The sequence below is a fragment of the Sebastes umbrosus genome, chromosome 10 (assembly GCF_015220745.1).
Source record: "Sebastes umbrosus isolate fSebUmb1 chromosome 10, fSebUmb1.pri, whole genome shotgun sequence".
Taxonomy (NCBI): domain Eukaryota; kingdom Metazoa; phylum Chordata; class Actinopteri; order Perciformes; family Sebastidae; genus Sebastes; species Sebastes umbrosus.
The window spans coordinates 15,507,240-15,523,807 of record NC_051278.1 but is presented as its reverse complement, the minus strand read 5'-3'; the positions used below and the strand labels follow the sequence as shown (position 1 = coordinate 15,523,807).

Sequence of the window (16,568 nt, the reverse complement as noted above, 5' to 3'; positions counted from 1 at the left end):
TACTAGAGTTAGATTAGAACTCCAAAATGACATCAAGAAAGATGTGGGGCAATGTTTGAATTCATCAAATAAAAAATACAAGGGGATTTGGTTTCTATATGAAAATTACACCTTACTAGGGATGTCACAATATTAGAAATGTAGTAGTTGATACCAATACCAGTGAAATTCCACAATTCCCAATACCCAATTCGATACCATGGTATCGACACCAAAAAAACTTAAACAAAACATAAATCCCATGTACTTCAACATACACTCCTTTAGGACTGTTTGCTTACTGTTTTTTCGTGAATTTATCATTAATCCCTGATGATTCGTCTCAAGTTTCGCGCCAAAACCTAAATTCTACAAGATTAAATTTGAACACATCATTATAACGTTAGAATTTACCTTTACCCAATACTATTTTTTACTGAATAGAGCTTGAATGCATCATAATGGAACTCAACCTCTGTATGTTAGCTGTTCGCTCCGTTATTTAGCCCAGCAGGACTGTGCTGCCCACCGGCTGCTATCGTTACTAGATCTCCTCCTGCCAATTTCAACACAGATTGGTTGTTCATAATTTAGAATTATGAGGGAAATTTTCTATCGTCCCCAGGACGAGGGGACACCGTTAACGTTAGTCTCGAGCCCTGATGCCCGGTTACTAGGGTACCTGCAGTACTGTAGAAAAACGAGTACCATCACATTTTCAGAATTTTGGCATTGACTTGGTACTGAAGTATCCGTTCTTGTGACATCCTTATCCATTACTTTGCTGAACATGAACATGTTTTTCTATGAAACCTTTTTTTAAATTATTTCTAAATTCTCAAATGCATTTTTTTGTTTTTTACAAACAGCCGTTTCGCAAATTTTTTCAGCCTCATCTCTAGTTGTTCTAGATTGATATGCTTACATAAAGCATTGCACTTGTCAATATTGCGTTTTCTGGGAAGACTCTACTTAGAGCCCCTGAAATCCCCAAAATCTTTCACCTGATGATGCAAGCACGGGCAGTAGGAAGAAAGACCCATAAAACTGTGAGACTTTGAAACGTGGGAGACTAAAGTTCAAAACAAGTTTCTCAGGCACTCCAACTAAGTATGAAAATACTATGCTATTGTTTCTGGTCCGTTTGTCTCCCTGTTGTCTCCCAGTGTGTTTCTACTAGATTTTCTACCTGGATGACAAACATCTGTTTTGCTTGCTTCTTATTAGACTATGACTGCGTCATAATCAGTTGTAGGATGTGGAGAAAGCAAAGTTGAACATCAAGGGAAAAAAATAGCAATGTGGCCCTTTAATCTCATGTGGTAACATTATACAGATCGCTCAGTGGGCAACCTCCGGGTCTGAAAAGTGAAGCCAATGAGAAAGTGGCTTAAACTTGCCATCTTTCTAACAGCCAGCAGGGGGCGACTCCTCTGGTTGCAAAAAGAAGTCAGATTGTATAGAAGTCTATGAGAAAATGACCCTACTCCTCACTCTCTTAGGGCGTGGCTACCTTGTGATTGACGGGTCGCTATCACGCTGTTGTCCGGTCTGGGAGTTTTCCGTGTTTTCATCTTACAACTTCAATCCTTTCACAGTGTGTTTTCAGGTAATTACAACCTTTTTGGTGAAATGCTGAACTTTAGGCTTCAAAACGGCAGTCCACAAACCAATAGGTGACGTCACGGTGACTACGTCCACTTCTTATATACAGTCTATATGATATAGGTAAAACAGCTGGATTTGTACATGTCCTGTTACTGTATCATGAAAAAATACTATTAAACATTGTATCAAAATTAAAAAAAATGTAATAGACTTTGGCAGACGCAACACTTCAGTAGTGATGGTTCTGTGTGTGTGTAAATGTGCCACCACTGTGTGATGAACCCTTTATAACGACAGCCTTCATTAGACCGGGCTTACTCATGGACAGATGGGAAGGCAGGACTGCATTAGAGCCGCTGCCACATTCCACTTCAAACCTGACCTTCCAGCGGTCCCACTTCATCTGCCACCCCAACATGCCCCCTCCTGATGCATCACTGTCATTCTGGGGCTCAGGCAGGCCTTGCTGACGCCCTATCTCAACTAAACAACCAACCCACCACACAGGCTGTATGGCTGTTCCTGCACCCCATTACTCCAGAGGCCTCTCACCTCCTATTTTCAGCTATTTTTTTGGGTGAGACCACCACACTTTCTTTCTGCTAGTGTTTACCCGATCAGTCAAGATGCCACCTCCCCCCCTTCTAGTTTCCTGGTGATGAATGACCGTTGGCCGTCTCACTGACAGCTAGGCAGCTGATGCCACATAATTACAGTATCACCGTTTAGGCAAAATTACCAAATTACTCCAGTTCTCAAGAGGACTGGAAGACTGACAGGCCAGCCAACAAAGGAAACACAAATATCTGAAAAGAGAGGGACATGGAGGACTACTTGGGTCTTTACAGACGAGTAGTGAAATTAGGTTTGTCCTGTTCCTTGAAAGTGCACCCATTACAGCCAATGAGAAGCCAAGAGAGCGAGTTGATTAGTCTGGAGAAGCAGAGGCACTTTTTCTCTCATAAATCATGCGGAAAAAACATCTGGCCTCTCCTTGATATCCGATCTTCCTTTTCATACTCAATTTATTCAATCATTAATTCATCTTGAAATTTTGGAGATTATAATCACACACAGCTTAAAATTTCCTCCTAAAAGCAAGGTCTGACCATTATCTTTTATGCATCAAAGGTTTAAAAAAGTTTATCTGAGACATATTGCTCATCTTTCCTCGACTTAATTCTTTGTTTGATTTGCAATTTCAATACTAAAGAATATGCAAGATTATCATTAAAAGTAGCACTTCTTTTACATTTAAAACTATTACTCCTAATACCATAATAACGGACAGACAGACTGAGTAAATGAGGTACCAGACAAAGCAATCAAAACTGCCTGAGAAAGTCCGAGGTAGACCCTGTCCACGGTAAATGGAGTGAGCACGAAGTGATGAAGTGACATTTATGATGTGAGTGCTAACAGTGAGCAGCAGAGAAGATGTTGACTTAGCACTGTGTCTGGTTGGAACTGTAATGGCCACCAGGGTTGAGCTAAGCCCCACTAATTTATCTGCTACAACAAAGGATTTCTTTCACTCTAGCCTTGAATCCAAAATGAGGGGGGAAAAAAAACACCTTGAAACAGTCACACTGCGTCTATTTGATCCATTATGTAGAGATAAAGTACAGTCTGTTCAGCCGTCTGTATTGTCAGCCATTTCATTTGTGAAAAACAAGGCTAACAATATTAACAATGCACTGCAGTTGCATGAAAATGTCATAAAATGTGTTATTTTCATATTTCAGCTTTTAAGGATTGCAGCCCGTCTGTGGCTTGAGAAAATTCAACGAACCCTTGGAATTATGAGACCTTTTAAAAACCCAGTGATGAATGGTGGTTGATAGTTCCTAAAAATAGTGACATGAGAAGTATGAGAATAAACACAGGCAGAAGAAGTTCAAATGACCTCCACCTGAATGACTTTTAACTCTTTAATTACATTACTATTCCTAATGCTGCAGTACACATAAAATACATTAACACAATGAAGTCCAAACTTAAAGCAAAACTGTGAAACATCAGCTCCTAAACAAGACTAAATCCTTCCTTGTAAACAACAAGTTGTACCCAAATTAACAAATTGCGGGTTGTCCGATGGCCCTCTGAAAGTGTCAGCCCCGCTGTATGTGACGGGGCGGAGACTGCTTTGATAAACAAGCTCGGCAGAATGATGATGTTCCAGGGGGTAATTTAATCAGAATGGGCTCTATGTCACTTACTAATAGTGGGTACTTTGCTGTGATTTATCTGTGTTTGCTGAGTGGAGAGAGACGCAACAGACGGCCTAGTCTCCCAGATTAAATAGGGCATGCATGGGAAAGATTCCTCACGCTATCAGCGAGAAGAATTTATCACCGGCTGATGATTAGTATTATTAGCACAGGTGCAGTTACAGTAAACACCAGAGACTCCCATTTTGTACTGAAAGGGAGCAGAAGATAAAGAAGGAGGTGAACTGAACTGGGGTGCGTCTCCCAAAGGTGTTTTGTCTAACTACGGTCCTATAAGTGCCACTGAAATCTAATGTTGAAACAAACATTTGAAGCTGCTACCACAAAGTTTGTGGCAATAACAGCTCTGGGTCTCTGGCTGTTAGGTGCATGTGTATAGCTGTCATAGTACCACTCTGTCATCTGTCAGGCTGATTAGCTACTATGTTTTATTGTGGCAATAATTTAGAAATAGGAAAATCAGGGACAGGAATAGCAAAAACAGAGAGATGTGTCCTGTAGTTGTTCAATTAGTTCAAGAGTTATAGGTTAAAGATGATTTGATGATGTCTCAAGAATTACATCCTTGGAAATGTTAAACAGCCTTCTGCTCAATGAAACAATGTAAAACAAAACAGAAAAATCTAATGACATAAAGCCTCATGAGTCCTTAATACATCACCTGCTATAAGTGGATTTGCACAACCTTGATTGATTACACTGATAACCTTCATTTTAGCTTAGTAAGAGCTGCAAATGTTGTAGTCGTAAGCGGATGACAGCAGCTTATGTACAATATCTCAAGAAAACTAAGGCTATAGTGTATAACAACGACACATATACTGTCACTTAGAATACACAATATACACTTAGTACATACAGTATCTTGTAGTCTCAAAGAAGATATGAATACAGTCTAAATATATTTCTCCTTAACTACAGCATAAACCATAGACTGTATATTATAAAGATGGGACGACGCGTCTTCACAAAATTGTACAAAATTGAAGCCAAAATATCCCGGTTACTGGAGTTGCCATCTCGATATTTGGACATCGTTTGGAGCCAGAGTCTGCGCAGTAGTGATCAGGGTGCTGGAACCGCAGTATCGAGATCCCGCCCACATACCCGCCCGAGCCAATCACGAGCTGAGCATGGCCGCAGCAAACCAAACTTATCACAAAAATGAACACTTGAATATACATCAGCATGATAAGAACTACCCAAAATGACAGAAACCATCTTTATTTGACGCGTACTTGGCTTTATAATTTAGCCCATGACCCATCTACTAACATGGAGGGGGCGGGATTTATGACCTATACTGCAGCCAGCCACCAGGGGGCAATCAAGATGTTTTGGCTTCACTTTTGGGAAGCTGTCATGTCGTCCATCTTTATATACAGTCTATGGCGTAAACCATAGACAATAATAAGGAAGGTTATAGAGATGGCAAGGAACAACTCAATATCTATAAATCTAGTCTGTCTGTCTATCTGATGACACAAACTCAGTTTAGGGACCTATCATTGGAATTGCATTGCTGCAAACCACAATGGTGCCGATTCACAAAGTCTTGTGCACAAGGTTAAGCAGAGACTTCTGTTGTTATTGAAGGGAACACAACCCTGGTTGTTATTGACAGCGTATGGATTCACTGGATACAGGAGGCCAGCAGGCCTGTGTGGCAGCAGTGAGCAAAAAAAAAAAAAATAAATGTCTGAGCTGCGTGTTGTTCTGCTGAAGCCTGAGTGCACATCGGAGAAGTGTTGAGAAGTAGCCGGGCCATGGTAGAGACAGGGAGCCGGCTGAGTGTGCTCAAAACAGTTAGCATCCAGTTTTAGATTAGAGAGTAATCAAAGGTCTGCCAGCGTCTCGATGCTGCACGGATAAGGTTGTGTCTCCACACTATCACAGAGGGCTGGGTGGAGGCAATACTCCAAAGGCTGAAATATATAACCTTACCGCTGATAAGTCAGAGTGAAACGCACTTCTGTATGAATCCCAATGAGCACTATTTCTCCGGAGGGACCAGTTAGCAAAATAGCAGTCCAAACTATTTCTCTGCTCAATGAGATTAGACACAGTTTAGAGATAAAAATGAGTACAGTAATCGTACAGCACGTGCTGCAGAAATGATTCCATATGTGTAAAAGTGTATGGTGGAAGCTGAAGAAAGGATTTTTCACATATAATTAACAAAGACTAAAATAGAAAGAGGTCACTGTTATGACAGCAATGTGATAAAACAAATTCTTGGCCCTTCTTTCTTGTATCCAGATATGATTTATTATTTAAAGCATATACTTAGAGCTCAGAGAATAATGGGGAGGGGGGAGAGAAGCAAAACAATAAACAGTAAAACATTTTGAAGTGTCAATCTAAAGTAGCCCAAGGGAGGAAAACAAAACGGGGTAAAAGATTTCAGATGAAACTGGAGAGTGAAAACACTCGACGTCTATCTAAAAGTTCCTTTGGGATATTAACTTTCTCAAGCAGACCTCTTGTTTGAACTCTAAATACCTTCTAGGTCTATTGTGACGGGTAGAGCTGAAATGTGCAAGTGCAGATTAACCCGCGAGGTCTTTGCTAAACGTTATTAGTGTGGACCTGTGGAGCAGCATAATAACGATAAGATTCAGACAAGTCTTTTGGAGAGTGCAGTCACTGCAGATCGTCCTCACATGTGTCACACATTTAAATTACAATAACACCTTGTCACACACAGCAAATAGGGTGTTTTGTTATGAACAGTAAGCACGATCGACGGTAATACATATGCAGGTCATTTGCTGTCACTTATATTTTATTTATTGGAGAAGAGAGTTATTGTTAATTTTCATAAATCTATTCTAATTTGGTTTCTGCTGAGCTGCTTAAACCACCATTGTTTGCAGAAGATTTAATCTGCAGTTAATCTTCATAAATGAGGAGGTATTAAATGGTGCTTTTCACAATAAAAACAGATATAGTGTGTAAGATCAGAGCTGTATCATCCACTAAATACCAAAGTTTCAAATATGTTATTATTCACCCAAATCTATGTCGATATTCAGGAGGATTATGTAAAAGATACTTTTCGTTCTACTTTCTTTTCCTTGCAGAAAAACTGCTAGATGCAGTGATATCACACTTTCAACATCCTTAGTGCCCACTAAAGGTGCTGAATGCGAGATTGGAGGCATTTCTATTGCCTCCACGCGGCTCTCAACATGGCGACAGCTGAGTCGGCGGCTCCTAGCTAACGTTTATCAGCTGTGACCGCCATATGAGAGCAGTGCAGAGCATCTGAGAAGCCGTCTTTGGAAACTGTTTGGTAAAGGGCAGGCACTTTCAAAAAAACACTTGGCAGGGGATTGGATGAACCATCTGTCCAACAAGCTAAACTAACTGAAGGACAAAAACATCGCCTTCAGTGCCATTCTTTGTTCTTCTTTCAATCAAGAAATAGTCTGATATCAAATCTTCTGATATAACTGATGCTATTGCAACATCTACACTAACCTCTTGTGTTGCCAGACACAAACGCATTACTTGAAGCCTGACAAAATGGATTTTCGTGTGACATTTGATACCGCAATTCTCGCGTGAGCTCATGACATCGCGAGAATCTGGCTGCCGTGCAAGGTTACCTTGAAGTACCTGAGCCAGGCACCACATTAGCCAGTTCTCAACTCGTTCATCATCCCATCAAGTGAGTCATGAATATGCTTTTTTTTAACCATTTAATATCTTCTTGTCAGACACAGGAGTGCTAATGCACTTCACAACACTTTAAAAGGCAAATGTTCACAGGTGACTTAATGGTGTCTGTATCTACAAAGGACAAGGATACAGACTCGCAGTATAATGAGCACCATTATAAAGATTTCAGCAGTTGAAGTGGCACAAAACGACTACAGGTGGTAGAGAGACAAGCTGCAACATCGGTAGCCAGTCTGAATACCAAAATGAGTACAATGACTCCACAAAGTTTCTATTCATTTCAAACTTTCAAATGATCTCATTTTGACAGCTGAAGTGGACCAAACATGATCTATTATTTATCTTTACTGCTCAGTCTAAAGCCTCTTGTTTGGTGTGCTTTCCACTCACTGTGTATATTTTGCAGGCAAAGCCCATCTAAACTTATAATTTGGTCACTTTTTAGGCAAACTTAAACTTAAATACGAATAATGGAACAATTATGGACAATGTTGCAACACATCTTCTAGTAGTAGAGTCATAAATATGTGACTTAGCTTGCTACACTTGACATCATATTTTCATTTGATTATTAATCTATGAACAGATGAGTAACTTGTCTAACATTAGGGCAAAAAGACAATTTCCTTGTCATATTGATGTAACAGACCGTTGTTTTTTGGAGTCTTTCCGCTATGGTAGGTGGGTAATTACTGTCATTGATTAATAATCCTGGGCCAGCCCCATAATAATCAGTCCCACATGTGCTTGGCCTTCTTAAAGGAAAGGCTCATTTGCCACTGGGATTCACAGCCTAAACTGCTTAGTGGGATGTAATGGAGAGCAATTTTCTTGTCTTGAGAAAAAAAAAAAAAAATTGAGATGGGGTGGGTTAGCCCGGTCATTTTCCATTGCCTCAGCACATCAAATCTCCAAACAAGGACAACTCTGATTTCAGATCAACTGCTCTTCTCCCTGCGGATAATAAGTAGTTTTCCAGAACACAAGGAAGCATTTGATTGCTTTACCAGTTATTTTGAGTATTATGTTTAAATTGCAATTCCTCCATTTCTTACAAAAATAACAAAATTGACCAGCGTAATCCTTTGTTGAATGAAATACAATACGCCGTGGGTGATATCTTCAAATAACGCTTAAGACTCCATAAATGCTGTGCGATCAAGAGAAATGGCTAAATTCACAGTATGATGGATCGCTTATTTCCATGCATTGTTGGCAAAGTCTTGGGATGACTGCTGGGGGTTCAGCATGAAGCCAAGCCTAAATCCCTAAAAATTTAATTAAAAGCAAAGTGATTTACAGTTTGTTCTGCATTATTCAAGGTTGAGATTTCCTTATTTCCAATTATATGCAGTGGACTGGATTTCAGAGAACGAGGGCCCCCAAAGAAGAGTGCAATCCTCTGAGAGATTTATGTGTTTATAGAAAATTGTGCAAAGCAGCCCTGACGTTCTTGCAAAACTGGGAAGATAATGCCCAAACTGGAAATACGGGGCATTGCCAAGATGTAAACGGTAAACGATCCATCTGTCGGTGCTCCTCTCACACTTGGAAGAGTAGACAAGCCACCATCTGCAGATATGCGTCAGCAGAAGCAATTTTGCTTGCAATGAGAGTGTGAGTCCACATGTATGCAGAGGCCAGCAGGGACGCATTCATTACATTTTGTAGATACAATTTAAAAATGAAATTAAATAATCATCTAAGGGTGTGTGTTCACTTGTATAGGGTGGAAGTTTAGAGCTAACATTTCTTGGAGAAGAGCAAGTTGGTGCACATGGTTTATTTGTTGCTTAGAGGGACAGTCTGGGTGTTTTGAAGTGGAGTTCTATGAGGTACTTATCCATAGTAGGTGTATTACTTACAGTAGATGACGGTACTGAACTGAAAATGAAACCTATCTATGCTCTCTCCAAAGCCAGCAGGCTCAGATGACAAAAACAGTATAGATACGTTTCACTTTCAGTTCAGTTTGCCGTTGGATAATATTCTAAATATGGGGTACACTTAAACAGATGGTTTTTTTTTTTTAGGTGAGCCTCTTTTAGGTGTAAAATATGTTTTTCTGTCGGCCCTGTCCACAGCATTGTATTGCTTTGCTCCGGTGCTCCTGTCCGTTTCTTGATGCTAGGGGCACGCCGAACATCATCTACTATAAGTAATACACCTACTATGGATAAGTACCTCATACAACCCCACTTCAAAACACCCGAACTATCACTTTAAGTGTCTGATGGTGTCGCTTAACAATTTAAAAGTCTTTGCATTTGACGTCTGACAGCCTACAGAAATCAATCTGTGAAAGCGCTAACAACAAGGCCAAATGCTTTAATTCCCAAACACCCACTATGACCATAATATTATTTCAGCCGGCTAACTGTTTTGACAGACACAACAATGAGATGTGAAAAATAACTCCACAAACAACTTTCAATGTAGTTTTCAATTAGGCAGATTTTCTCTCGAAAACATTTCTGTTTATGAGTGGAAAAGCTGGAAAGTAGCTTTTCAATTGCTTATAAATCTAGCACTATGTTTGCGTAGTTTCAATCACCACCTCTGTCAATTATTCTGATGATCCATCCACTCAGGGTAATTACATGAGGCTGAATTGAATCATTTGATTATACAAATATTAAAATTAATTTGATGTCAATTTTAATCATTTTATGCATTTAGCTTTAGCCACAGCAGCGGTCCATTAACATGACATTAACTTTCAATTAAACTAAAATACACTGTCTTTTTTAATGCAGCCTTTTATCCTTTATTGCGACGCCTACATGTAACATCCGTGAATTTAAGGAAATTAAAAAATGTGAAAATTGCGTGTTTACTTGTTTGTTTACTTTGTTCAGCGGTGAGGGGGCGGACAGATTATTATTTGAGATTTCATAAAGCGAATAGATTGTTTGTTTGCAGTCACGGCAGCTTTATAATGTGTGCGTAGGTGGAACAAATAAGTCAGAGACGGAAATTAATGGAAGAAGAACAAAATCCAAACAGTGGATAGACTTTGGGAAGGAGTGAGATCTCTTGTCAGAGCTGAGCGCTCACAAAGAAAAAGTCAAGCGGTTGTCAGATTCTGAAAGCAGACGAGAGAGAAACAATGCTGATGATGACAGTGATCAGAGTTGGAAGATAAGAAGATGATACCGGCTGGGAGTAAAGATAGCTCTAATATGAAATAACATCACGTTCAAAAAAGGACTGGCTGTTCCCGGTAAAGAACTACACAATCTAGCACAGAGAAGGTGTTTTGCCCAGAGATAATTACAATAACAGCACCCAGTGGCAGTGTGATTGCTCCCAGGTGACATTGCAGGTTATTAAATTGTCATGGTGCACCCTGTTTTGGCGCTGCAGACACTTGAACTGGCTGCCCACAAGACTGACTCGCAGTTTATCTGCTCCATTTGTTTGACATCTTTACGACATACCGCATTAACACAACCTAATTTCATCTGGGCCTCAATGTCTTCTCTTGGCTGTCTCATGGAAATCCTTCGGGGTTGGGTTAGGACTGCTGGGACGTTTGTCTCGACCGAATTACACCAAGTGACATTTCTTCCATCCTATCGTGTTTTCCATTTCAAGTTCGCAAGGGAAGAAGCTTGTGACAAACTTTAAAAGTGACACACGGATTACTGGCAATTATCAAAAGAGATTGGCTTGGTAAATGTGTATCATAAAAGCAGTGCAATTCTGAGAGGAGACACGCACATCACAAACTTCCATAGGCTTGATTAAAAAACATCAACGATAGCGATAAAAACAAACAGTGCAGGCCCTCTTCTGATCATTTATGGCGTGACAGTAAAAGTCATGTGATCCGTTAACAGAATAAATCATGGATGAAAAATCAATCAAATTAAGCAACTAATAGCTCCCTTAATGTCTTTGTTTGTGTGCAGATGACACTCCCATCCAGCCATACAACAAGCACCAATCACATTAATTATCCTCCAAATAACAACCCCCTCATTTATTACAAATTAGTTTTCAAAACTAATAAATTATGATTAAAATGTTTTTATTTTCAACATTAAAAGCATCCCACTCAGACACTTTGGAGTGGACCTAATGACCCCAGTCATTATGTGCAGGTATGCAAGTGTGTATACGTGTGGGCATATAGGTGTGTGGAGTTTAATTTGCACTACTCCATAGACCTCAGTTCAAAATATGATGCATGTGCACACATGAATTGCAAAAATCCTCAATAAAAACCAACAACGATGCAAAAACACAATTTTTTTCAGTGATTTTCTGCATCAATGAGATGGCCAGCGCGGTCCAACAGCTTGTTCAGGAGCCTTAGGTTTGAATAAATGAGGCTATTTTAGAGAAACAATATAGATTAATGCTTGATTGTACAATGTTTCACTGCTCTAATGTTTACCACTAAATCTTAATGTTCGCTAACTGTCAGGTGATGTAGCCCTCAATGGCAGCGGTTCTGATTAGCGGATATTCCTGCAAGGCACCGGAGCCCACATTACGGGACAAAACAAAAGAAAACATTAATTACGAATACTCACATTTTGCAGGGAGATCGTAGCCGCAGGTGATCTTGGCTTTGCCGGTTTCACAGCCGTTTAGTGAGTGGCACTCATCATAGAGACAGGACCCCGCTGCTTTGTGTATGCAGCCATCCACTGAAACACAAACAAGGAATACAAAGAGAGGTGAGGCCTATACCTGAAGGAGGAAAAGCAGGCACACGACAGATCTATGGGCTAATTAGCAGCTTGTGTGCTTCATCATGTCAAAAACAAACAAGCGTTTACAGGAACATGCAGAAAATGATGCTCATGAGTTTGATTCCTGACTCTCTACGTTCTCAAATTATCTCCTTAGCTTCGGTATCTCCTCTCTGTGGGGACATGGGGTCTGCCATAGTGTGCTGCGCCTGTTGCTGGTAAATATTGACGAGCTAAGGAATGAAATTAGCCGGGCTAGGATCTAATAACGCCTCCACACACGGTGAAAATGAGAATGTTCTTCCTGTAATCCTTCTCCGCTGTCAACAGCAATATACAGGCGGATCATTAACTGTATTTTTCTGCCCTGTGGTGGGAATCTTTCATCTGTCCTGCTCTCTGTGGTGAGCCTGTTATGATGTGGATCTGTGTTCTGATTCTGTCGCACTCCCTGTTGATGTGCGTGTCCCGGTTCCACGGAAACCCCGGGCCCCCCGCTCCCCTCCCCTCCAAGGTTTTAATTTTACCGGGTTAAGGCCGCGATACACTTGATTGATGGCACGTCTTACACAAGAAGGCAGAGAGATAGAAATCCACATTATCCGTCTCTGAAAGCCTGACATCCCTCCAAGAGCATGTTATCAATCACACTGAAACATCATAAAATCCTCCTCAAGTTGTCCTGTAAAAATCCTCACAAGCCATTAGAGGATAACAGAGCCAGGAGGAGGAACAGTAGCAGTTGGGGAAAAAAACAGACATGTCTTTTCTTAAGTTTCTCTTTTGTAAAGACTTGGCCGATGGAGAGAACAAGTCTTTCAGACTAGCTTTATCCATCAAAGCTTAAACTGTTGGGAGTTAAGATAGCCTGCAGGATAACCACTGTTTACATATTCTGAACTGAGGGAGAAAAGAGAAGCGAGGAAGAGATAAAAAATAAAAAAAAACAGAATTTATATTCCAGATATAGGACAAAAAGGGACTCTAATCACTATCTTCATCTCTAATGTAATAATTATTCAGCGCTAGGGAAAACAAACTGCGAAAAAGGACCGAACATCAGTTATACACTATCTTCAAAAAATGTACTTTGCATCACATCGTCAACACACACAAAAGGTCTTTTGATGAGGGATGGTCCTTTTCTGAGCTCCTTTCAATTTCTCAGGGATGAGTCAACGACAACAGCTGGGCGGAAGATTTTCCAGCTCTATCAATCATCTTTAATGGACTGAGGGACAGGCAGTTGACAGAGACGAATCCTGATGGCTTTTCGAAAAAGTAACACGAGTCTGACAGTGATGTGGATATGAGGAGGTATCGCTCTGGTGACAATGAAAGCTACTTAACACAACACAGAGCAGATGTAGCGCTGGCTGTACGCTTGGCATTTTTATAATATTCACTGTGCAAACAAGATTGTCCGTGATCATCAGCCACACTTATTTGCATCATAATTGCTTCTTAACATCTCACAAACATGAATTGCTAAATGCAGAGGCTTAACTGAAAGCTCTGGGACTGTAAGCATGCTTCTCATTTATATACACATTAAGACATATTGGAAAACATTGCATTTTTGGCTTTGTGTTTTGTTACAGCACTAAATGAATAAGATTTAAGCACCTAAATGTGTTCACCTGATGTTGCATCTGCATCACAGCAGTCAATATTTACTAATGTCTCCATTCCTACTGACAAGCTTCATATTCAGTGTTTGTCTATTGAGTTGATTTGAACTTTTCCCCCAGGTATTATTAAAGTTCTATGATCCTACACATGAACTTCTGGTATGGCTGAAACGTTTTAATTAAAACCTTTAATACATTTTCTTTCTGTCTTGTTTTACATACACTCTTTGCATATTTGCTATAATATAATCTATGACTTAAAAAGCATTTCAAGTTTAGTTTTTCGTGCTTCTGAGTCCCAAGGCACTAAGAGAAAGTTCACATAAGGGCTATGCTGAAGTCACAACGGGTTCTGTGGGTTTTGGCAGTTTTTGAAACGTTTTGCAGGCTATCTTGCAGCAGCTTCATTCCATGAGTCTTGTATTTCTTCTTTGATATGTTGGCCACTAAATCGATGCAAACAAGGCCAGAAACAACACCACATCCCAAATGTAAATTAGTCTGAATCCTCTCAGTTCATTTTCAAATTTCAAGGGGCGTTATCATCGGGTGTAGACCAAAATACCTCTGGATGCAATTGGATAGATCTATAACCAATTAGAGCAACGAAACATGTGACGCTGAGCGACTGAAAAAGTTGTGCCCCAATCCGCCAACTCTATATCGGACCAGAATATACATGTCAACACGGAAAAGTATTACAGAGGTAAGCTCGTTGTTGAGTGGTGTTAAACCATTAAAATCCTGATAATTAAATGTGACGTATTTAGGTTTTGTTTTCAAAAATGCCTCAATGCCGCTCCTCTTTACAGTCATTGTCTCAAACACGCCACATATAAAAGGTTTTTATTGGCCCGTCAGATCTCAAGTTGCTGCTATCCAAAGGGGAGGGGGTCCAGACGCCTCTGCCAGAGCAAATAAACATGAGCTTGCAGACTCGTCTGGTTCCCAGGCATTCATTCAGGTGCACTAACACCAAAAAATATATAGAGAGAGTAAATGTGCTGCTTGGCCAAGCAGAAAAAGACATAAAAAAAGTAGGATGACATCTTTAAAGACTGATCAATACAAAGAATATGTCTGTGTATTTATTATAATGCAAAAGTAATTGGGCTGTTCCTTTGAACAACACCTAAAATAAGGCAGGAGAGACAGTTCAAGAGCAGGAAAATATCCTGCTAAAACAGGTGTAAAGGAAACTCATGGTCATATAGGGCCAGCCAGGTTAGGAAAATGTAATAATGCTCTCCTTCAGTTTGCAGTGTTCCCACAGGAGTCCATCCTCCCCCAGACACTTCCTCTCATCACTACCAGGCATGGCTGATCTCTCACCTATGAGCACCTTGGGAACCCAGCCAGCAAAAGCATTCGGGGTTCTGTGTTTCATCTCAGCAGCTGAAGAGTAAAGATTGTAGATAATAGTTTCAGCTTCCATTTCGCTGCTCCTCCTGTTCATGGTTGCATAAGCTACAGTGCGTCACTGCGCATCTAGTGTCAGCGAGTCCCTACAAGCCTGGAAATCTGTTCACAGTGCCCGTAAATAGAGGAACAAGATGCTGAACTGATCTGGCTGATTGCCAGGGTCTTGGATGCTGCCGCTACAGATTTAATTTACCTGCTTCACGGAATGGGTGGAGTGCCGCAGATGCATCATGGGTAATATGTGTGTTTGAGAAAGATATATATATATCCAGTATATACCGAGACAGAGAGGGGTAGGGAAGCATAGAGACAGGGAGAGGTTACAAAATGTGCTTTGTAATTTCAAATTCAATTGCCGAGTGGGTTCTGAAGCAATCAAAACTTGATTGTGAATACATTTGTCCATTATTTAACAACAACTAAAAGCAGATCTGAGGCTCCGTAAGTGGAGATATGACCCACATGCAATTTGGCCATCAATTTATTTTCTCATTTAAGTGGGATTTCAGCAGTATTCCCTGAAGATTTCTACATTATGGATGCCTGCAACATTACAAAGGCAGCATCAGATTCTCATTAACTAAGACTGGCATTAACAGTCACTTCAGAAAGGAGGACATGTCAGCTCACTCTCGTGTTGTTCGCAAATGAAACACCAATGCTCTGATGAATCCTGCACAATTCTGTATTTTGCACATTTTGATTACAAGTTTCATAGTTAATTCTGATTATCTGCAAATTTAATTGAATTATCAGGTAAACCTTATTCAACTGAAATGTTGCTGTAAAACCTCAACTAACTATAAAGCGATGAATCACTGTCTGTCTGTGTACAGTATGTCCTTTCCATATCTCTAGAACCATTCATCCGATCCGGTGTAGTCCGGCATGCCGTTCGCAGTGGGCCGACCGCGGCTCATTGACTGCAGCTCACTCTACAACCAAACTCCAACTGGAAGCAAAATCGAAACAAAGTGGCGTGACCGTGAGTAAGCCGCGACTTGGGTGTGTTTCCCCCCCCCCCCGTGAATAAGACTGCATTTCCCTGGTGTATGACTTGATACCAACTTATAATACTAACAACTAACTAAGTGTATTTCACTTTCATGATGCTGGATAGTTTGATGAATAATAATGCATTATATTTGAATCTGCAACGTGATCAGTAACATTTCTCAGTCAGGTAAATGTAGTACTACAGTGTTTTCCTCTGAAGTAGAAGCAGTAAGTATAGTATACAGTTGAGTTGCATATTTCTTAAGTGCTTTGGGGGCCTTTTCTAAGTTATTTCAGGGTACAATGACTTAAAG

The 16,568-nt window shown here is 40.3% G+C and overlaps 1 protein-coding gene across 2 annotated transcripts in view; it reads right to left on the bottom strand.

Annotated features, from left to right (window-relative positions):
* Positions 1–16,568, bottom strand: part of macrod2 (mono-ADP ribosylhydrolase 2) — a 454,175-nt gene that overhangs the window by 250,775 nt on the left and 186,832 nt on the right. For both annotated transcript variants that reach the window (XM_037782351.1, XM_037782352.1), the window contains exon 5: positions 12,044–12,160. In XM_037782351.1, coding sequence (XP_037638279.1) covers positions 12,044–12,160 — 117 coding nt within the window. The remainder of the gene's footprint in view (positions 1–12,043; positions 12,161–16,568) is intronic.